The sequence below is a fragment of the Lolium perenne genome, chromosome 2 (assembly GCF_019359855.2).
Source record: "Lolium perenne isolate Kyuss_39 chromosome 2, Kyuss_2.0, whole genome shotgun sequence".
NCBI classification, from domain to species: domain Eukaryota; kingdom Viridiplantae; phylum Streptophyta; class Magnoliopsida; order Poales; family Poaceae; genus Lolium; species Lolium perenne.
In genome coordinates, this window is record NC_067245.2 from 72,419,662 (window position 1) to 72,442,282 (window position 22,621).

The following is a 22,621-nucleotide window of genomic DNA, read 5'->3' on the forward strand; positions in this document are numbered from 1 at the left end:
TGATAGATCATATATATGTGGAAAAGGTGAACTACCTCTATACACTAAAAATGACACGGTGGTCCAAATGGTGAGATTAGGTTAGCTGAGAGATCAGCAAAGGAGTAACTGTGGGGTTGTCCACTCGGCCTTTGATCCATCTCCATCTGCACATATACAAGTAAGAATCGTAAAATAATTGGGATAATTTTCAATGGTATATGTAATTAGAAAATGATCTGCAACCTTCTTTATGAAATTTAGACCATATATCCATGTCTAGAAGAGAAATCGTACACATCTAAATAAGCATCTGCTAATGAATTATATAGGCAAGGAGAAAGACCATTTAATTTGCAGATTTAATATTGTCAACCCAGGGTAAGTGCTTGCATACACAAAACAGAATACAACCTTATTAGCCATTTTCTTCTTTCATTTTGACAGAAATAAAAGTTGCAACAATCCCATATCCAAAAAGGACGAAATGCAAATATATTAGAGAAAAGTAGAAAAGACATAAAGATCTATGGTTCATTCTTTGCTCAAACTTAAGTCCCACAAATGCATACAGAAAAAACCAATCCTTCTACGCTTACTTAGTTTATTTAGGCCCAATAAAGAAAAAATCAGACAGAATAAAAGCATGATAATATCATTAAGATCCTCTTGTGAAACGATAACAATTGTACCTTCATCACTATACTCCAACACTAGCAAATTAACAAGAAAAAATGAAAAAAAAATCAAAGCAAGGGTGATAGCCGTGGATATGCTTACTTCACAAATGGAGTTCATACTTCCAAAGTCCACACCTAGCCATTTCAAAAACCAAGTAAGAGAACGTAGCACAATTGTTCCTGTTTGTACTTCCCTGCATCTCAAATCAGTAAATACACATTAATCAAGTTGTCATGTTCTAGAATCGGGAATGCACTCATCTCTAGAGACCTTGATAGCAAAACAAAGAAGATGCTGGAAAATAATAAAGAGGATGAAATATGTACTAATATACTGAATAGACTTATTCCAAAATATATATGATACAAATTCTTCTTTATTCATGTTTGTTGATGCCTCCTGATGCTCCATTTAAAATATACACACGAAGAGGATGTAAATTGTAAAGCAACATAGTGGGTTTAAATTATCTGGTTGTAACATGCATGCCTCAGATGTGGCTGCCTTACCATTTCTTTTGCTGTATGCTCATTCTGAACATTCTCATGTAGTACCAAGATGCCAAACTTAAAAATGGGTAAAAAAAATAGGAGTAGTGACTTCCACTGGGAGTTCAATTGAACTTTTAGTCAAATATCGTTTGTGGATAGAAATTATTGAGAACAAGAAAACACCATCGTAGCAAAACACCTTCATGCTGACCAAATTGGAGTTACTTTACTAAACCTCCGACTAAATAAACTGATGATGTTTACTCAAGTACCTTCAGATCAAATAAATGGCAGCACAAACATAAAATCACAGACTACAAAAGTACCTGCCAGCCCAGTAAAGATCAACAAGAACGAGCAGAAAAAAAAATGTTTATCACTTTCTGCCAAAACCATTTCTGATTGGTGTACCCAAATTGCATTACTCTTGTCTCTTTGACAAACACACATCGAAAGAATGATAATGTTTCAGGAAACATAGCATTCTAAAAAGGATCTCAGCCAAGAGACGACAACCAACATCGGAACCTGCCTTTATAGCTGGGACCCAATAACCTTTTAGCTCTCTTTTCTGACAGCAATGTGCATACAAAGCCTCTATGAGGTACAAACAGAGTAAATATTGCAACTACAAGTGCATATGCATTTTCTAATATTTTACCACCAAAGTTCATCGGCTCAATCTTATAGGAAGGCTGAAGTTTCAGAGTATAATATGAAAATACAAGGGGACTGAACCCAATTCAATTCCAATTGGGAGAAGAGAACCCAACAAAAATCGCAGAGAACTACCCGCTTAAATGTTTGAAATCAACTTCAACAGCCCACAGTTCATTTTAATCCTTTGGAGGACTCTCATTCTACGTAAATATGGTGGAAGTTCTCCGAGATTGAGACCCGTAAGTTCAATTTCACCGATTTAGGTTGCATTTCTCATCTTTGACAGTGGTCAATGGTCGACAACAAGCAACCGTTAATGAATATGGGTAATAGGTTTTTTGCGAGAGGGTAAAATATGAGTTTACTTTTGAATAAAGGCATTATCTATAATGAATTAAAATTTTCTATGTAGGAAACTATAGCCACGGTCTAGTAACGTCATGATCAAAAAATCAAGTGTGCTCAAATAGTGTGTAGCTGCATGCAAAAGATAATATATCAGTGCTATGACGTTGATAATACAAGTTTCTAGGTGAATATAACAATAAAGATCAAAATAGATCAATAGAAACATAACAACTTGATGATGCATAAGACAGTTCATAACAACTACAATAAATCCAAAATAGTAACAAGTTGCCACAATATGATGAAACCACACCAAGTATGATTTCAAGAAGTTCCTTTTTTAAAGAATCCTGGTATACAAGAATGCAAATGTTATCTCTCACAAACAGAATGTTCTAATTGGATAATGCAACTTAGAGAATGGCTAATTAGAGTAGCAGACACCACACAAAATAGACCTACATGCAAGTGAGGGATTTACCTCTCCAACCTATGCGAACCAGATCGATGAAGACATGCGGCAGCCATGGGTTGTCCTGCGGCTAGTGGTTGTTGGCACTGGGCAGCGGGAGGCCCGAGCATGAGGGTGCTTGGAGAGGCGGTGACGCAGGTCATCGACACCGACAAGATTGCGGTTATACGTGGTCGCCAGCCGCCCAGATCCTCCCGCTCAACCTCCCTGCCTCCCACATCAAGTCCCTCATGCAGCTACGTGAGGGTGGTGGTGGAGCGTGGTCCAACCGGTCACTGGGTTGCGTCACCACTACCTGTTGCCACGCTCCCTAGTAGACTGTCGCACACATATTTCTTGGATATATAAGAAACCTGGAAAGAAAATGGAAAAAAACATGAGGCATTACATATGAGGAGGTAGTCATATAATAAGGAAAAGAAAAATCTGAGTTAACTGAAAAACAAATAGTCCATCTTTGCCCCTTTAGAACTTTTTGAGTAAAATAAAAAGTGAGTTATGGTCTGTAATAACATGTTTGTTTCTATCCATGTTAATCAAGCGGATAATTAAACGATGATCACTTAAGAAATATCCAAATTTAGTTTCAAGCTTGATCTGCTTGAGGGAATAATATTTCAGGAAAGGAAAGACAGTGGTCATCATAATTCTTCCATCAAGAAGTCATCAACTCATTCTAATGAATAAATCCCTATATGCATCATTTGGTTCCTACAACATGACTTTCCCCAGTTTGTAGATTTCGCATAATCATGCCAGCTAGTTCAGAAAACACTAATACAACTTAATGGACCGTCCATGCTAGGACCCCAACTGGTACAATTTATGTCACGGCAAGTTCTTGCAATTGTATATGAGTGGAAGACCAAATGAGAACAACCATGCTTTAACAAGCATGCTACACAAGTTTCATTGGTATTTATACCAGACCTCCCTGCTGTCGGTTCCTCACTGTACACAAGTGTTAAAGGCATCTAATATGATCTAAACAAATCATGATGTGGGTGACTGGGTGTACAATAACTGAGATGCCATATTTTTTATTAAAATTGGTTTAATAGCTATACAAAAGGTGTGAGACAATTGCAGAAATGATTGTTACAAGATATAGTGGAGTTGAGACAGTTGAAATGGCACTGCAGGTTGTACGTGAAAATGCTCCGTCACCCATTGCGTATGAGCTCCAACATGTCTACCATTGTCTCAGCGTTGCACCTAGGCAGATCACATACGCATGATTAGTTTTAGATCTAAAACAAGTAAATGCATCAGTCAACTAGCAGAGATGCAAAAGGCCATCCGCAAGTAATTCTTCCATTATCAAGAAGTAAACTAGCTGCTATATAGTGCATACGCTATACTCTTCACATATTATAGGCCATAGCAAGAAATTTGTATCCATTCAACTAACATAGTTCTTCCTAAGTGCACTACATACGAGGAGCAACCACCTGTAAGATTTGAATCCATCCAAAACAAGAAAAACTTCATGCCTAGTAGTAACTAGTACATATATAAATGGGTAAAATTTGTCAACTGAAAGGGTACCACATCAACTCATTGACACACGCAAATCTGTAACCATGTGACGTTTAAAAAAAAATTGTATACTACAGGTGTGGTAAATAGCTTAGACGATCAGTATTAAAGCACAACAAATTTAACTGCTTGCATATATGAAATTTAACTGAATTTTAAACAAACAGCACAAAACACAGGAGTAAACAAGAATCTTGATCAACATATTATTTTCTAAACAAAGCATCGTGTGGCGTGTGCTACTAAACTCAAAAGAGGACAGGGGAAACACTAGACCGAGATCAAACAATATGCAGAGATAAGGGAATTAATTTCTGCGCTAACTGAAGGAAAGAAGTGCTCACGCACAACACTGAACAAATAAAAATTGATCTTGCAACCATGTCGTTAAGGTCTGGTACTCCCATAGATTGATCTTAACTCTTCACTACTCCAACTTTTTGGTACGGTACTAGTTTATTTGCTAGATCATAGCTCAAATCCTGTCCTGCCGGTTGTCCATGCAAGTAAATGAAAAATACTCACCGCTGGGAGAAGCGAGCGGAGCTCGAGCTGCGCCGACGAACGGTGTGGTTGTGGTGGCCGGCGAGGAATGTACTGCTGCCTCGGTGCTGTTTCGATGTTGTTGTATTGGTGCTGCTTCAAGGTCTGAGAATTCTACAAACAATTATCTCAGTGCATGCATCCTCTCTTTCATCAACGAGAGAACCTATAAAATTGAACAATAATAAGCCATCAAGCTACCAACTTTTTATATAAGCTATCAATGTTAACTGAAGTAGAACTTTTTGAGGAAAATAAAATGGTCGTCATGTTTAGAACTTATTGAGGAAAATAAAATGTGAGTTATCGTATGTAATAACATGTTTGCTATCCATGTTAACTGAAGCAGATAATTAAACCATGATCACTTAAGAAATATCCAAATTTAGTTTCAAGCTTGATCTGCTTGAGGGAATAATATTTCAGGAAAGGAAAGATAGTGGTCACATCATCAGTCTTCTATCAAGCAGTCATCAACTCGTCCTAACGAATAAATCCATATATGCATCATTTGGTTCCTACAATATGACTTTCCCCAGCTTGTAGTCATCATATTTTTTCTTAACAAAACACCGTCTGCTAAAACTTAAACTAGGACACGAGAAACAGTAAACCGAGCTCAAGCAATATTTAGAGATAAGGGACATGATTTCTGCGCTAACTGAAGGATAGAAGTACTCAAACACAACATTGAACAAATAAAAATTGAGCGTGCAACCATGTCGTGTACGTACGAATCATTCCATTTGTCCATGCAAGTAAATTAAAAAGACACACTGATGAGCAGGGAAATCAACAAGGCCCACACACACAATCCATACTCTCTGATTCTAAAACAAGCATGATGCGTTCATGTTGCAGGTAAACAAGATGCGGGGAGACCTGACGATGGCTGGCGAGGGCAGGTGTTTCAGCGCCGGCGTATTGTTGAGAGAACCATCTCAACGGATTTGTCCGGACACTGGTCGAAAAAGAATCAATTTTTTTAGTCAAATTTGGGAAGAACAGTTGGAGTGGAATTGGGAGAGGGAGATGGGGTTTGTACACAGTGCATACCTAGAACTCGGGAGCAGAGCTCGAGCTGCGCTGACAAACAGTGTGGGTGTGGTGGCCGGCGAGGAAAGCATTGTTGTATCGATGCTGCTTGTGATGTTGTTGTCTTGGTGCTGCTCCAAGGTCTGAAGAATGCTCCAAAACAATTTTCTGGACATGCATCCTCTCCTTCATCAACAGATAACTGCAACCTATAAAATTGAGCAATAATTAGCCAAGAAGGAACAAACTTTTTGTGTACTAACTTCATCTAGTGAAACTGCATTGCACGATGTTGACAGCATAACCATGTCACTCTTCTCAAACAGGATCATAATAAATTATATCATCTTAACCTGTAGTAGGACATCAAAAGGAAGATAAACCTTGTGAGGATACTGCTTTGCAAATTCCACCAGATTATTAGTGTTAGGATTTGGGGAAACATTGATGGAAATTAAAGCAGATCAGGTGAACATATTGGTTGACCAGAAGCTGAAGATGAACCAACTTGATTCTGCATCGCTTATATATGAACCCTAGAAAAAAAAATCCGGGGTTTTGGTTCGGCATACCTGCAGGTACGGTGACGTCCTGGACAGGGCGTGGTAAGGGAGGGCGTGCAGCATGGTGGCCTCACCCCGGCAGCAGGCGCCGGTGGAGAGGTCCTCCCGCACGGACGAGAAGGGCACGGGCGGCGCCGTCGCGTCCTGGTGCACGGTACCCGCTTACAACCCGTTTGCCGTGAGCGCGACGCCGGCGGGCGAGGTCGACGGAGGGCTGGGGGAGGCAAGGCGGCGGGGACTGAGCGAGCCAGAGAAGGTGAGGGTGAGTGAGTATCGTCTGAATGAGTTAAACGTGAGGGTGATTCCCTGCGAAGCCTGGAAACACGCGCGTCATTATCGATGATAAGCCACCTTTGGCTGGAAGCTTGGAACCACGCGATGTGGTTAATTGATTCACTTCACACGAGGGGTCGGTAAATTAATGAGATGATTAAACCCTTGACTTTCGATGTAGTACGATACTACAACACTTGACATGAACAAACTTTTTCGCTTTGAGGATATTCTACTACTAGCATAAATTCTCCACGTGGTTTCATCTCCATTATCCATCCACAGAAACAAGTAGGATTCACTAAAACCAACCGTGGCTACATGACAATATGTGCATATTGAGATGGAAAATGATCCAATCCCCCCCCCCCCGGGGGATATCACGCGCTGCAACCTCCGGTTGCCTGGCTGTTCGATGCGCTTCATCGCATAGGTGCCAACGCTCCACGGATGATGCGTCATGGGTGGACACCGCTACCTTATTATTCTCATTCTCTCTCACCACGCCCCAGAAAATTCACGCCGACGCACTCTGCCGTTGCGCCCCAGCCATGCCACCGCGCTCTGTCGCTGCACCCTTGCATCCCCTCCACCCACCGCTGCCAGGTACCATCAGCCGCCGCGTCCCTGTTGCTATAGCCGCCGCGCACCCTGGAACCCGCCGCCCTGACCCCATAGGCTCCCGTCGCGAGGTCAAGGGCGAGGTCCGTCTCCGGCTATGGCCGCTCCTCTGTGAGCCGGCCCGGCGCCGTCGACTTCCAAGCCAGCTCCGTCTCCTACTCTGGCGCAGGCGCGACGTCCTCGACCTCCCATGGCCTCCTCTACTTCCCATGGCCCCAGTCGTGGCCTTCTCATCCCAAGGCCGAGGTCGTCGGGGGCACATCGCCGATGGCCATGCTGGCGTACGGTCGCCGCCTTCCTCCTCATCGGCCGGGAGGGGCGGTCGCTGCAAAAGGAGTGACGAGGTTGCTACCTTCGGCATCCCAAGATGCTACCGACGTTGGTAAGTGATGCTACCGTCAAGGGGATCGGTGATGATGCAACTAGTTGGCAGTGCTGCTAGCCTGCTACAAACTGGTTGGCAGTGCTGCTAGCCTGCTACAAGTTGGTGCTGAATTATAAGACTACTTCCTGGAATTTTTTGTGTATTTTTAAATGCTACGATCATTTTGTAATTTTGCTATAGTAGAACAAAAGTTTTGCTACAACGTCACCGGCGAGGTTTCAGGCGAAGTCTAAGTTTTGGGATTTTGCTACACATGATTACCTCTTTTGCTACCTCTTCTCTATGATTTTCCTACAATATATGTGTATCAGCTTGTGTGCACACTAAAGTATGGAGGTGCTAAGTACTCCCTCTGTTTTTAGATAATATAGGGTGTATAGTTTTTGGCACGGAAATTAAGAAACACACATTGAGGGAAACTTACACGGGTTTTGAGCAAGATTACCCCTGAATTATTGACATGAGAAAATAGAGGAGTTTGCATTAGTTAAGAAAATACAATCAAATCCGTAAAAAAAAATTCACATGAGTGGCTAAACGGAATACACCTTATATTTTGGAGCTTTTCCTCAAAAAACTATATACCTTATATCAAGGAACAGAGGGAGTAGTATTTATAACCTAAAGTAGATAGGGGTAGGAAAATAAAGAAAGATTCCATAGATAAATCTCGAGGAATAAATGAACGGTGACGGAAACACCCACACTCATGCGGGAGTGTGGGTGTACAAAAGTATTTCCATAATTTTAAATAAAGAGGAAAGTCGCATAAAATCACTACTTTAGGTGAAAAGCTAGCATATTGCCATTCGGGTCCATTGGATAGGGGCACATGAAATCACGCCAAAACGGTCGTAAACCCTAAAGTTTTTGGTGTGAAATCAACACGAGTATGTAAGGTTGTTGTAAATAGGAAATCCATACATAACTCTCGTGTAGCACTAGTAGGGAAAACACTACCGCTGACGTACATATTTTAGCTACCCCTGGCGCACACAGGTACGCTAGTGCTACCACGCCGAGCGTTAGCTACCTACTGCGAGATGCACCAGCCGGAGTACACCATGCAGTAACCATAAAATATGGTTGGCATGCCCCTACCTAGTACGCCACTCGTACTTTTTTCAGAAAACAAAAAAAAAGGAAAAGCAAAGCGGGTCCTCTAGTCGCCGATGATGTTGCTGCCGCGCTGCCTCTCGCTCCCAGCCGCCATCACAAGCTCCTTCCTATCCACCGCCATCACAAGCTCCTTCATATCCCCTCCATTGCCCCCCGCGCCCGATGATGCCGAGTCGCCGCCCATTTCCGGCACCACGTCGTATCTCCTTGTCACTCTTCAGCCCTTCAACTAGACCACATGCACACACCATATGTCAACATCTCGAGCCACCGGATTTGCCAAGCAAGCACTTAGGAAGAGGGAATCCGAGGAGGGGGGACGGCACCTCCTTCATTGAGGTTGTTGGGGCCGGGCTGGAGGAAGCGATCGGCTGCTGGACGACAACGAGCTCGTGGTGCTCGTCTTTGTATGATTCCCCTACTCCTATGCCCTCATCTTTCTTTACTCCTCAGACACCAACCCCACAAACAGATCAAGCTAGAACCCTCTAAATCACTCCCTACCACTACCACTATGTCCCCACCACCAAGTGTTGCAGCTATAAGAAAAAAAATCTTCACACTATAACAAGAACGGGAAAAAATGGTGACATGGAGAGAGCATGGAAGATGTAGAGCGGATGAGAGAGAGAAAGAGGAACGGGAACGAGGAGAGGGAAACGGGAAACTACGTACATGGCGGGTGTAATACAGAGGTGGGAGAAATGCGGTAGCAGAATCCCCCATCGAGGATGGCGTGGGCGAGGAGTGGCTGACACATCTGCGTGTTAGCGAGGAGGAGCACAAGGTTGTGGAGGGGTGGTGGCGCTCACGTGGGAGCCTGACAACGGGATTCGTCGAGGTGAAGCACCGGAGTCGCGCGGGCGAAGATGTGGAGTGGTGAGAGAGGTTTGGGAGATAAGTGATAGAGGTGCGAGGAGAGGGCGAAGAGGTGGGTGCGGTGCGGGAGATAATGGGAGTGGAACGTGTGGTGGATGTTGCATGCGTGTGCATGATGCATGTGGTGTGCAGCGGAAAGGGAAAAAGGGAAAAAAAAGTGGAGAGATATTACCGTCGTGGTGCCACTTTTTTTGGTACACCGTCAGTAGCATACTACCGTTGGCTTACCAAAAAAGTGGTACGCCAGCGGTATGTGGGGATACCGCATACAATCTGGTCGACCCTTATCCATGGCGTACAACATGCTGGTACGACAACGGTAAATAGCACTAGGGTACCACTAATTTGGTGCATCTACGTTATCAAATCTAGTATAAGCCTTTTCCTACAACTGTGGAGACCTAGACCCTAAATCTAGAATCTAATCCTGATCTTAAATGAACGATATGCCCGAAGATATAGACCTAGAAAATAAACTATGCACCTTATCAATACGAAGAAAATGAATTAGGCACACGATTACAGAGAAGTCATTTAGACGTTCCCCCCTCGTTTTTGAGGCCTATATTGACACTACTTTTTGGTCCCCTATTTCCATTTTTGAATGAAATAGTATTAGCTTTTAACTATCATTTCATTTCATGTGTTGTATCGTCATCACGACGGTGAGATAGGAGTCTCGGGTGTCTAGAGATTCTCCATAAATGTTTTTTTCTCAAGCCTTAACTTGTGCATACGATACGAGCTTCGACCGAGGCGATCTTAACGGTGTTTGAATGGTCCTTTGGAGGGTTTCTCATATTTAAAATTCATTTGTATCTTGTTGCTTTGTTTCTACTTGTCGCTCGGTTGTTGTGGTGTGAACGAGGGCGTCGATTACCATAGTGATGTATCTTTACACTAAGCTCGCTCTTTATCTTATCGTCACAGGTAGACTCGTGGTGTAGTAGTTTACCTACGGATTCAAGTTGGTGTTTTGAGTCACTGAGAGAGGATGCGAGTGTGAACATGTTTAGCCATTGATGGTGTCAAGCACTTGACGAAGGATGCAACTCGAATGCAAGCGACAAACATTAACAAATAGGTTCTTCTTTACGCATTAATCAAATATTTAGTTTAGTGCCGCATGTAGGGCACCATGCCCCTTTTCTCTTATGCCATGGTACTAGCTAGGCTGATCGTCGCCATCAGGCTAACGCCCTTCGGAGATCTCATACACAAGGCATATATAGCAGAGAGCGGATGTATGGACATACAACATGGCACATTGCATGTTTCGACAAATCCCAGATTTTACACTTTGGTGTCTCGTAAAGGCGGAATATTCTTCCGTGGGAGGCGACGTTCTCGTCGACAATGAGCACTGTGGTGACTTTGTCAATCTCAAGACTCGCCGGATCGGTTATTCAACGCACTCTCTTGGAGGTGCTCATAGAGGTAGCGATGTGCGTGTGTGCGTTCATAGGGGTGAGTGTGTACGCGTATGTATGGCGTCTTTGGTTGTCTTGTGTTTGAAAAAGAAAAAAATGAAAACACGAGGCTTTTGTTTTTTCAGAAGAATACGATCGGACACTTGAATGTACCACTGGACCGCCACATTGTCATGTGTGCGTGATGTGCAGTTTGTGGAGACAAAACATATACGGATACATACATTGAGTCTAGCTCTACATGTGAGCATGCCATCTTGATTGCTACGTGTATACACTACAACACGAGCTAAGCATGCAGATCGAGCTACGGAAACGAGCGGGAACAGCAAACTATCGTACAGTAATTAATAATGATAATATCGTAAAGGCTGAAGAAAATTTGGGTCGTAATTAACCCATAGCACAAATTCGGTCCAGGATAGCTACCGGAGGCCCGTTCTGTTGTCGAAAAAAAGAAAACGTTGGCTGTACCGAACAAAATGAAGCCTACCGAACACTAATCTGTCCGTCGCGATCCCCTCTCCGCCGATTCAAGTCTCTCGGCGCTGTCGCCGGCGCCGCCGTTCTCTCCCAGCCCCGGCGCTCCTCCCTTCCTCCTTCTCCTCTTACATCCACCCCAATTCCACTCGCTCCCGAGCCCCCGCAACAGTGCGACCGGCGGCGCCCACAACTTGCCGACGAGGAGATGCGGCGCCCCAAGAACCACGCCAACGCGGCAGCTTGTTCGACGGCGCGCGCGTGCACCTGTAGGAAGGTGCGCGGCGCTCCGTCGAACTCGCTGCTCGCGGTCGACGGGCTGGTGCTGCACGTCGGCGAGGTGGACGCGGCGGCGCAGCTCCGGGGAGTTTTCTCCGGTCGGTTCCCTCGCCGTGCCCCTGGCCGCACCTTTCCCCCTCCCGTCCATGCGGGTGCGGCGCCCTCGGCCAGGATGTGGCTACCTTCCGCCACCCACCCACTCCACTCCCGATGACCAACCGTGCTGCCTTCGCCTCGCCCCGCCCTGCTCTCGTACATCGCCGTCCGGGTATGCTAACCAAGCCCAAACCTAATCCTCTTCGTCATTTCATTCAGTCTTGACTGAAAAATTGCGTATTTTCAGAGCTGCAGGAGGGGCAGTGAGGCGTTGGAGCAGTAGGCCCGTCGGGCAGGCCGGACCTCCTCGTCCAAAGTTTGAATTTTCTTGCTTTGTTCTGCAGCATTGGCTTCCAAATAGATAGAATCGAAAAAAATCTGTACGAGACGCTTTCCAAATTATGCAGAGTCCAACTTGTTGTGCAGCGATTGTTAGTTTGGTTAATTATTTGGGATGTGCTTTGTTGAGCACTGCGTAATATTTCTGATGCATGGTACCAGTTCAGAATTTCAGTGCCTTACCATCACTTGTGTGTCAACTCAAATCGATTCCTTGTGAATGTATCTACATGGTTGTTCAAGGAGGAGTGCTTGTTGTCCTAGATATTACCTACATTAGTATTTGTTCTTCACTGATATAGGGCAGCATAGTACGTCTACTGGGAGTGTTTGCTCTGCGATAATGTGGTACATCTAATAGCATTTTAACATGATGCCACCAATTTCGGTCGAAGAATATGCGAGAAGCAAGCAATCTGATTTGTGATGATCTGGTTTATGAATTTGATCTAGTCGCTTTTGTGTGCTTCAGATTAGTAATATTAGTCATGTAATCTTTGTGCTAGCAAACTGTTGGTATCTGCACCTAAGTAGTTAACTAAATCCAAGTGTTTAATACTAGTTTCCTGACCGGTTGCTGTAATTAGTTACTAGCTGAAATAGTTTTTATGTAGGTGGACAGTGTAGTTCTATCAGCTGCTAGTGTTCTAGCTTTAGTATGAAAGGAGGTAGCATTTGTAGCTAGATAATTTTATCATGTTACAGAGTTCACTTGTGCTATTTGATATCCTATCTTTCTTGAGCAGCCGGAGGAGTGGACGGGTTGGACAAGTCGGTGAACAAGTTTCCGGAGCACTATGCCTGCCAGTCCAGCACCTTCTTTTGCTCTGTGCTGGACCTCGCCGACATCGATAGTCAAAGGTCGAGTTTGATTTTAGTTGCTGTGATTGAATACATTGCTGCCGCTGTCCTGTCATGTTGTGCATTGTGCTATGGGTTTTGCTTGGTAGTTCAATCATGTGTTGTCGTATTTCTTTTCGATCTATGGTTAATAGTCACTTGGTTCTCATTGGCAGCTCTAAGCGTTGTTTGTATGCATGAGAGATGTGTAGTTGATCCTTGCTAGAGCACTGGTCCAATGAATAATCTGGCAATACATGCAACAGAGCTGTGTGTTGCAAATTTATTGTCTTGCTCCTGATTTATATATCATAGTGCTTCCAACTTGTTATATAGTAATGGGGTATTTGATGTCACTTGACAGTAAAAATAGCGTCTGTCCTGGTATATTAGCAGAGTATCAGTTGGGTTGATGCTATTGTGAAGAAGGGAAGTAATCTGCTCAGTAGAGTTCCTGTCCAGTTTCTGTCGTTGGTACTGACTTTGTAATCCTATAGAGTAGACCAACTGTCAAACGGCTGTAAGCATGAAGATAAGCGTCTATCTACTGTCATCTGCGTCTTGTTTCCAGTTGGCAGTTGGTGTGGTTGAAGTCGAAGGAACAGTATCTGAATTTTGTGTTATCTGCAGGTGCCTATTTTGGGCTTTGCGTTTGTGACCGGACATGTTAATACGAGTGTCCAGGTTATGTCGATGGCTGGCCGGATGTGCTCGCCTCCGGCTTCTGAGCTTCGTTCTGCGGCGGTATATGCCTTTAATTTGGAGTAAGTGTTTGTTGTAGAATCCGGGTGAGCTAGAGAAGCTTGCTGTAATTGTACGTTTGCATTTGTTCTTAGATGAACTTAATTGTGGTGGAGTGTATCATGTATTGAAATATCTCTAGAGTGTTGCTGCTTTATGCATTTAATTATATTTTGTGGTGTTTGATCCTGAAACTTTGTAAGTATAATTGAAAAATGCTAGGTTGCTCATGTGACGGGTAAAAGAAGGGAAGGACTCGTAAAAAGTTTGCTAGTATTGTGTTTCTTTTTTGATATGAGAATTGTTTTTAGGTGGCGCGCGTGAAGTTGTAGCAGTTAATTCGGTGGCGCGCGTGAAGTTAATACTCGAGAATAGCAGCGGCCAGGTTGAACCGATCGAGTAGGACCGCGCGCGCGTGAATTGAGATGGAGGTCGCCTTTTTAATTGTTGCTGGAAAAATAAGAGGTTATTGCACCATAAGTACAAGAACTTGCATTCTACTCCCTCCGATTCATATTAATTGACTTCAATATGGATGTATCTAGAACTAAAATGTGTCTAAATACATCCATATTAGAGTCAATTAATATGAACCGGAGGGAGTATGTGCATTTTCATACAAAATCTTGCAAAGTGTGTTTCACTCATACAAGAACTTGTCCTGGACGTGCACCACTCATACAATTCAATGTGGTAGCGACATGTGGCAGTTTTTAGACATGAGAGGAGGTTTTCATTGCAGCATTGAAGAAATAGGATAATTGCGAACAGGTCCTCGCCCCAACTAATGACCCAGCTAACGCCCCAAGTAACGCCCTGACCCTCCAGACCCACCGCACAAAATCACACGAAAAGGCACAGCAAAAAAATAGATACGACAGAAAAAGGAAAATAGCAGAGCAAGAAGGTCACGCAGGCATTACAACGAACACCTCGCCGCGGCCCGGCTCAGCGGAGCCAACGGTGGAGGTCGGTGGTGGACGACTGGGAGATCGGCTCCCCGCCTACGCTCTCCGCGCACGACAAGGACAACACAGTGGAGCGCTGCTCGGAGGTGAACCGCCCCGTCGCGCTCTTGAAGATCGGGCTCTGCGAGCTCTGCGCGTGCCGCCGCCGCCGCCGTACGTGTCCGGCGGGACGAGGGAACGACAGCCGCTTCTTGGCGCTCCCGGTCGCGGGGTTGTACGCGGTCTGCGGCAGGTCGCGCTCGGGGTCGCGGGGCGCTGCCGCGCGCGCTCAGGGCGGATGCACGCCTTGGCCGACTCCGTGGCCGCCATGTAGTTCGGCAACCGAGCCGGAGGACGCGTGGCGCTAGGGAGTGAAGGCTCGGGGTATAGCTGCCCCCGCCGGGCCACCGCGCTCCACGCGTGGGCTCGCGGAGCGGACCTGGATCGGCGGGCGCGCCTTCCCCAGCGAAGGCGTCCCCGCGGAGTGGTGGTGGTGGTGCGCCCGGTGCATCGGCGAGCCGCTCCCGTGTTGCGACGGCGGCGCCTGACGCCGAGGCGTGGAGTAGGAGAAGGGGCGGCCGGTGTCGATCTCCAGCGTATTGACCTAGTCGCGGTGGTCCGTGGACGCGCGTTCTGGAGCAGCGGCGGCCGCGGTTCGGGAGCTGCTCCTGTTGGCGTCGAAGGATGCCCGTGACGCCATCCACCTCTCTGCCCAGCGCGGCTGCCCGTTGACGTCCATCTCTTCCTCCGCGGACGGGGCAGGGTTCCTCAAAATCTTGTGAATGAAAACACGGCAGCAACCAATCAGTAAGATCGAACGTACTGTAATCTCGGCACTGCAAATTCAATCACCAAACGCATAATTACTTGATTGGAGAAGGCGTAGGAGAGCGCTCTCTCACGCCTGAGAGCGGCGTCTTTCCTGGTCTGCAGCATGGCCTGGATCTCCTCAATCGTCCGCGACCGATCATCCCAGTCGTCGGCGGCGAAGCTGCTGCCATCCCTCGACCGTGCCATCCCTCGACCGCTCCTACAAACCAACCCAATCCATCACCATCAATCAAACATTTCCGGAAACACTAGATTGGTAGTACTTGAGATGCGATGTTGGTTGGTTGAGTTGCAGACGGAGACGGATCACGGAGCGTCGCTCGGCGTATTCGTGGGTGTACTTGGAGTCCCAGAAGGTGGATGTGTCGACGCTGTATGAGGACTAGCTGCTGCCGCAGGCGGCGGCGCCGGTGGCGGAGAGGGAGTCCTGCGAGAGGCACATCCGCTGGTCGCGCACCCGCACCTGGACGCGCACCAGCGCCTGCATGCAGCGCAGCATCATGTTGGCCTGCTTCTGCACGTTGTGGCCACGCACAGCTTCACCAGTCCCTTGAGAGCGCGCAGCGCGCGCCTCGCCTGCGGTCGAAAGAAAACACACAACCACCCATTAGCGTCAAACCTACTGTGGCAAGTGCGGCGCGGCCATTGCTCGTGTCCTACATACCAGGTAGCCTCGGAAGGCGGTCTGCACGACGACGGCGGGCGTAGTGCTCGCGCACGAAGCTGGATGAAGGGCGGGTGAGGCGGACCACCTCGGCGGCCGCCTGCGCCGTGGCCACGGCGGCTTCGGCCGTGGCCGCGGTCGCCACAGCGAGCGCGATGGCGTGGTGCTGCTCATCCGTCACCGAAGGGCCGGCGCGCGGACCTCACCGGCGCGATTCTTCTTCTGCTCCGGCGGCCGGAGGAGCCGCCGGCGAAGGGGCGAGGCGAGGACCTCCCGAACAGCCATCTCCTTCGCTCCCTCTTGTTCTGCGTGGCCAAAATGTCCAATATACAACGAAAACGTCATCAATATGTCCCCTCAAATCTCGAATTCAGTAAGGGTTTCTCTGCAAAAACGCTTTGACGGTGCACCAGGGACACGTGGCAGCTCCGAGACACCACTTGTACCAACGGTGCACATCAGGAACAAGTTCTTGTACCACGAACACGTTTTGCAAGTTCGTATGAAAATGCACATAGAGTGCAAGTTCTTGTACTTGTGGTGCAATTACCTCGAAAAATAAAGATGCAGAACGGAGTTAATTAGGCGGCGCGGGGCATCGAAAAGAAAGGACGGAGTTAATTGTGCATGTGTCTCGGGTGCACGTACAGCCGCGCGCCCGCGCCCGCCCTTGCTTTGCTGGCGGTCCAAAAGAAGCTGGCAGATCGGTCGCCCTTCTTCATTACTAGTACTACAGTTGCGGTCGCCAGGTTCGTGGTCGGGGCGACCACGAAGGCGCGCGAGGCCGTGGTCACTCAGGCCGTCGTAAACCAGGAGAAGTTCCCCTTTGCGCCGGCAGTAACCAAGCAACGGCACGAGATTGCGGTGCCGAAGCCGTCCGATGCTTGCGATCTCCGCTGCACAGAGACGTAAATCCCGATGCCTACAGCGAGAACCAGCGCCGCCGACGCTATGGGGAGCACGATTTCCAGCACCTTGGACCGCGGCTTTGGCCAGGCCCGCGGCAAGGCCGGCAGAGCCGGGATGTCCAGCGCCGGGGCTGGCCCGCCCAGCGCGAAGCTCCAACCGACGACGAAGTGGCGTGTGGTCAGGATGCCCGTCGCCGATGAGAAACCGACGTACGCCGTGCTTTGCACCACACCCGAGAGGTCGACGGTGGTCTGCAGAAGGGGCTTCTTGGGTCTGGCCATGCCCAGGGGAGCCATGGTCACTGTGATCTCCGTGGCCGTCCCGTCGTAGTCCACCCACACTTGCATGGCCTTCCGGCTGATGAGGTTTAGATTCTGAAAGCGCCCGGTGCCGTCGTCGTAGTACCCGGCGTCGGTGGAATCGAGGGACACGAGGCTGTTGACGTCGATGCCGACGTGGTTGCTGTTGATGTCACGGAACTCGGCGTTGAAGATGGTGTCCAGCTCCACGGCGAAGATGTGGGCGCTCTGGTTGCCGACATCGGTGCTGTTGAGCAGGCCCAAGAACTGGCTTGGCAGCGCAGTGGAGAGCACCTCCTTGGACGCGGAGACGAAGAAGGCCACGCCATGGCTGCTCAGATCGGAGTACTGCCCGAAGATAGCGAAGACGAAAGTGGTCGAGAAGGACCGTGTGGCGTTCGGCGCCGTGCGGAACGGAAGCGGCCACGGGTGGAAGGCCTGGCCTTTCGTCTGTATGGTGCCGTTGGTCAGCATGAGGAGGCCGTTCGGCATGACCACCGCGCCGTCCAGCGTCAGGTTCACGCCGGCGAAGCCGTTGTACGTGAACTGCATACCCTCATCGCCGACGCTGCCGCTGGCCGCGAGGCGAGAGACCTGCAGCGACGAGGAGCAGGATGACCAAATGGTGAGGCTGGAGAAGCATGGCTCCAAGCTGGCTTTCGTATCACTTTGCCGTGGCCAATGGCGCAAGGAAAGGCGGCCTCTTTGTCCTTGGCTACGGTACACAGCGAATCCTCATTATTGTTTCCTTTGCGAGTAGTGCGGCGCGGCCAAAAGAATTTCTTTTTCCTTTCAGTGGTAAGGAGAAAATTTTCCTTTCGAATTGAAGGCTTGTGGAGCGTTCCACGCACGCACCGACTGAAAATGAAGTGTGAGTCCGAAATGAGGCGGATGATGTGAACCCGTACACTCTATTATGAAAAATTCTTTAAAATGCTATTTAAAAGTTTCCGAAAAACTTGAAAAAATGTAGACATGTATATCCTATGTTGACACTTACTTCTGCAGATTTTGGCATAAAAACGACCATATATAACCTACACATAAATGTGAAAGTGGAATTTCCTACTGTATTTCTGTGAACATACACAATCAATAATTATAGTGTCATTTCGATATTTTATCATTTTCATGTAGGCCATATATAATCGTATTTTTCTGTGAAAACTTGCACAAGTAAATATCAACATAATATATGTACATGAAAATATTTATTTATTTTTCATATTTTAAATAGCATTTTGTTAATATTGAAGAATACGGGTGCATGCACCCAGGTTCATCCTTGTATTTTTCGAGTCTGAAAGTCTTTCCTTTTCTGCAAAGGGTCCACAAGACTAGAACTTGTGTGCTCTTTGTGTTTCTTTTAAACGTAAGGCTTTATCCCATCTTTAAATTAATAGAGCCACAACGGCAGATAGTACATGAATGCTAAGAACAGCTTACAACACAGAGAAATTTACGAGCAAACAAAGAGTATGATTGAAAGAACATCTTGCAACATCATGGGCCTCTTCTATCTGCAACTCGGTGCCATCGAAACTCCAGATGAAGTCGGCAGGTGTGGCTTGACCTGGACACACACCGAGCGATCGCGCATCAGCCACATCGAGTCCATCGCCGAAGAAGGCTCCCTGCTTCCTCACCACAGCTCGAAGGGCGCCGAACCGCCGGCCCGATTGAAATGCTCCCCTGAGCCTGGATGCTAACTAATGGCGAGGACTGAAGGAGATGTTCCAAGAAAGCAACACCAAGCCCAACACATCGAGAAGCACATCAGCACACCGGAGATCGAACACGTCGGAGTCAAAACTGCTGGAAAAGCTGGAGAAGACACCGGCACACCTCCAAATCCACATCAAACGCCCACACCGACCTCAAGCACCCCAAGACCACGGCTTCAACAAGGGGAGCGACGCCACATCGCCACCACCGCCCAATCCACGATTAGGTTTTCACCTAGGGTCCTAGGAGGAGGGGAGGACAGTACCTTGACAGTGCCCCCAATAGGACAGGTGGTTCCCATGGACGTCGTTGTCGTGACCAGCACCACCGGTCAGGGATTTCTCCTGGTCACAGAGTCCTGCCCACATCTGGGTCGATTCATAACCAGCAAAATTGGGCGCATCGGAAGATAGCAGGGGCTGGCGGCTTCCGAACTAGAGTCGGTGACATAGGCATCCCAAATGGGCCTGCCGAAGATAGTACCCGGGGTTTACTGAAGGCCCACTACCCGAAGAATAAGAAGATTCTGAAGCCCAAGATATTATTAAGGAAAGTTAGAGTTGTAATAGAAAGTCTTATTTGTAATCTTGCGGGATGAGTTAGAAACCTTCCCGGACTTTGTAACTTGTACAACACGAATCCCTCGGCTCCGCCTCCTATATAAGGGGGAGTCGAGGGACGCGAAGATAATCGAATCATTGTTTACAAACCCTAGTTTCATAATCGTCGAGTACTTTTCGGCTGAAACCTTCGAGATCTACTTGCCCTCTACTTCCAACTAAACCCTAGTCTACAATCCGTAGGCATTGACAAGTTGATACTTTGTCAATTGGCGCCGTCTGTGGGAACTAGAGGCGTAAGGATCTGATCTCGATGGCACGTTCAAGATCTTCGACATCGTCAACCGCAAGCAACGCAATGGATCGAGGTAAACAGATCGCTGCTGGTCCTGTCGATTTTGTTCCTCACCAACCCTCCCGTTTGGATGCATATGCGTATCTGGCGAAGCCTATGGAGATGATGTTCGGAAGGTTTCGTTTTCGCGTCGAGAAGGAAGGATCGTATCGTGTCGAAATTCCGATTTCGTCGGGATCGTCGGCGGTCGATTCCGATTTTTTAAGCTATACATCGTCAACCGAATCAGGAGAAGAAGAAACTTCGTCATCACGCTACATCAGCATCAGGGCAAGAGAAAAACTCGCCAAGATCTTCAGCGACATGTCGTTTGAGTCATCTGCGGACTCATATATAAGCGATGGCTCAAGCAGTGTCGACGATTCTACGACTTCATCGACAAATCTACTACAGTGGGCAAGGTCTTCACCAATCTCAACGATGGTGTCACCAAACCCAACATAGATCTGAATACAAAATATCATCAGATTTATGTCATTGGAGAGCCAAGCCATGACCAAGAGGAAACATCTGAGGCTTTCGACGATCTGGGAAATCCATACGTCGATCCCTCTGATCTGCGGCGAGGCCTGGGCAATAAATATGTCGGGCCACAGCCTTGACACAGAGTTCGACTCCCGCAAGCAGCATGGGATAGAGCCGCGAGAGCTATGGACGGCTCAGAACCAATGGCCACCACAGCCACGCCAGAGGAATTACAAGCATATCAATATAGGCTCGCACGAGCTGCAAGGGAATTGGAAAAACAGACAGCTGAGTTAAACAGAAGAAAGGAGGCAGCACGCGTCCCGGCGAGAGAAGGGCAGAGCTGAGTCGACAATCTAGAACTTCGGGTGATAGCCACAGAGAGGCTCGGAATAGAGCAAGATCAAGGTTACAACATGTACCCGAAGGAGAAAGAGAGCACCTGGTCCAAAACCTCGACATGTCTTTTATGTCGATAGACACAAGAGGAAACATCATCCCTAAGACACCAGAGGCTGGGTATATGGTGACACAAGCTTTTATCCTCGCATCTAAACCACCTCCAGGAGATCCAAGGGAAACACTGTACAACATGGCGATAGCGGGAGTTGGAGCCTTGGGGACGGCGTTTGTATCAACACCTCCCGAAGGATCAGCAAGGCAAAATAGTCCACGACCTGCGGCAGCAGCAGCAGCAGCAGCTCCTGAAGGACCAAGTGGAGCAAGGGACACGGCAGCACAAGCAAGAGTCGACAGAGCGCGACAAAGCAGAAGGGAACATCGGCAGTCCCCAGAGTTAAACGACGAGGATATGTGTGGCTTGCCGTGCTTCACGAGGAGAGTCCGAAAAACTCGAGTCCCTTCAGGATTCAAGTTACCGGATAACTTCAAGAAATTCGACGGCCTTCAAGATCCAGAGGATTGGCTAGTGGATTATCTCGAGACAGTGAAGCTTACAGGAGGAACCAGAGCAACAGCTATGCAAACCATCCAGGTGCATTTGAGTGGAGCCGCACGATCTTGGATAAAGAAACTTCCTCCAGGATCCATCGACAGCTGGGAAAGCTTCGAGGATGTTTTTGTCAAGAACTTCCGCTCCACGTGCAAGAAACCTGCGTCATTAGAGGAGTTGAGAGCATGCAGACAAAAGCCAGATGAACCAATGAGAAAATATATTCAAAGGTGGAACATCATCAAAAACTCGGCAGAAAATATATCTGACGAGAGGGCGATAGATGCGTTTGTCGCAGGAATCAGGCGTGGAGATTTTGTCGAGGACTTGGGGAGGACCAACCCAAAGACAGTATCCGCGTTAATGGAAATAGCAAACAGATGGGCAGATGGAGAAGATGTTGTTCACAACAAACGGCACAGGTCGCCAGAGGAGGACCGTGGTCGAAATTATCAACTGAGGCGACGATTTCCTCGGCAGTACCCGAGCTATGATGCTCCAGGACAAATTTCGGCAGGCTTTCGGGCAAACACAGGAGGAAACAACAGAGATGATTATCAGAGAAGCAATGAGCAGCGAGGCGATAATAGAGATGATTCTCGAAACAACAGGCAAAATAGCGGGCCTAGGTTCCCGAGGCCTTTCGTGTCTCCTGAAGAGATGATGAATGGGCCGTGTCAGATGCACTTTTTCCTCGACAGCAATGGAAAAAGACAGTCAGGACATCTGCAGAAAGACTGTCGCAATTTTCAGGCAATGTTAAGATGGGCAGAGCATGCTAATGCTCGGGCAGCACAGAGAAATCCTCGAGAACCCAGGAGTGAGATTCACTTGCCACCCCCTCCCGCGATTACGGAAGACAATCGACATCAGCTCAGAATAGCGGCAGCACCTCCACCACCACCTTACGTTGATCCTAACTCCAACGGAGCGGTGTCGATGATTCAGAAGGGAAGGCCATCCAATAGGGCTCAGAAAGTAATCTCGCGACAGGTGTTCATGGCAGAAAAAATGCCCCCACCAACAGTCGAGTATCTTAATTGGTCAGGGCAAGATATTGGTTTCACCATAGCAGATCATCCGCAGCAAGTTCCTCGACCAGGGCAGTCAGCACTTATCCT

The 22,621-nt window shown here is 47.5% G+C and overlaps 1 protein-coding gene, 1 long non-coding RNA gene and 1 pseudogene across 2 annotated transcripts; 1 reads left to right on the forward strand and 2 right to left on the reverse strand.

Moving 5' to 3' along the window:
- Window positions 1-11,483: 11,483 nt before the first annotated feature.
- Window positions 11,484-14,040, forward strand: LOC127332929 (uncharacterized). The gene is made up of 3 exons (XR_007870776.1): window positions 11,484-12,045; window positions 12,121-13,073; window positions 13,683-14,040. It is a non-coding gene; the product is annotated as an uncharacterized lncRNA (long non-coding RNA).
- Window positions 14,041-14,741: 701 nt separating this feature from the next.
- Window positions 14,742-16,419, reverse strand: LOC127328645 (protein IQ-DOMAIN 17-like; annotated as a pseudogene).
- Window positions 16,420-16,909: 490 nt separating this feature from the next.
- LOC127328646 (L-type lectin-domain containing receptor kinase SIT2-like) lies at window positions 16,910-18,024 on the reverse strand. Its single transcript, XM_051355230.2, has one exon. It carries the CDS (start codon window positions 17,993-17,995, stop codon window positions 17,030-17,032), a length of 966 nt encoding a protein of 321 aa, XP_051211190.2. The 5' UTR covers window positions 17,996-18,024; the 3' UTR covers window positions 16,910-17,029.
- Window positions 18,025-22,621: the final 4,597 nt, after the last annotated feature.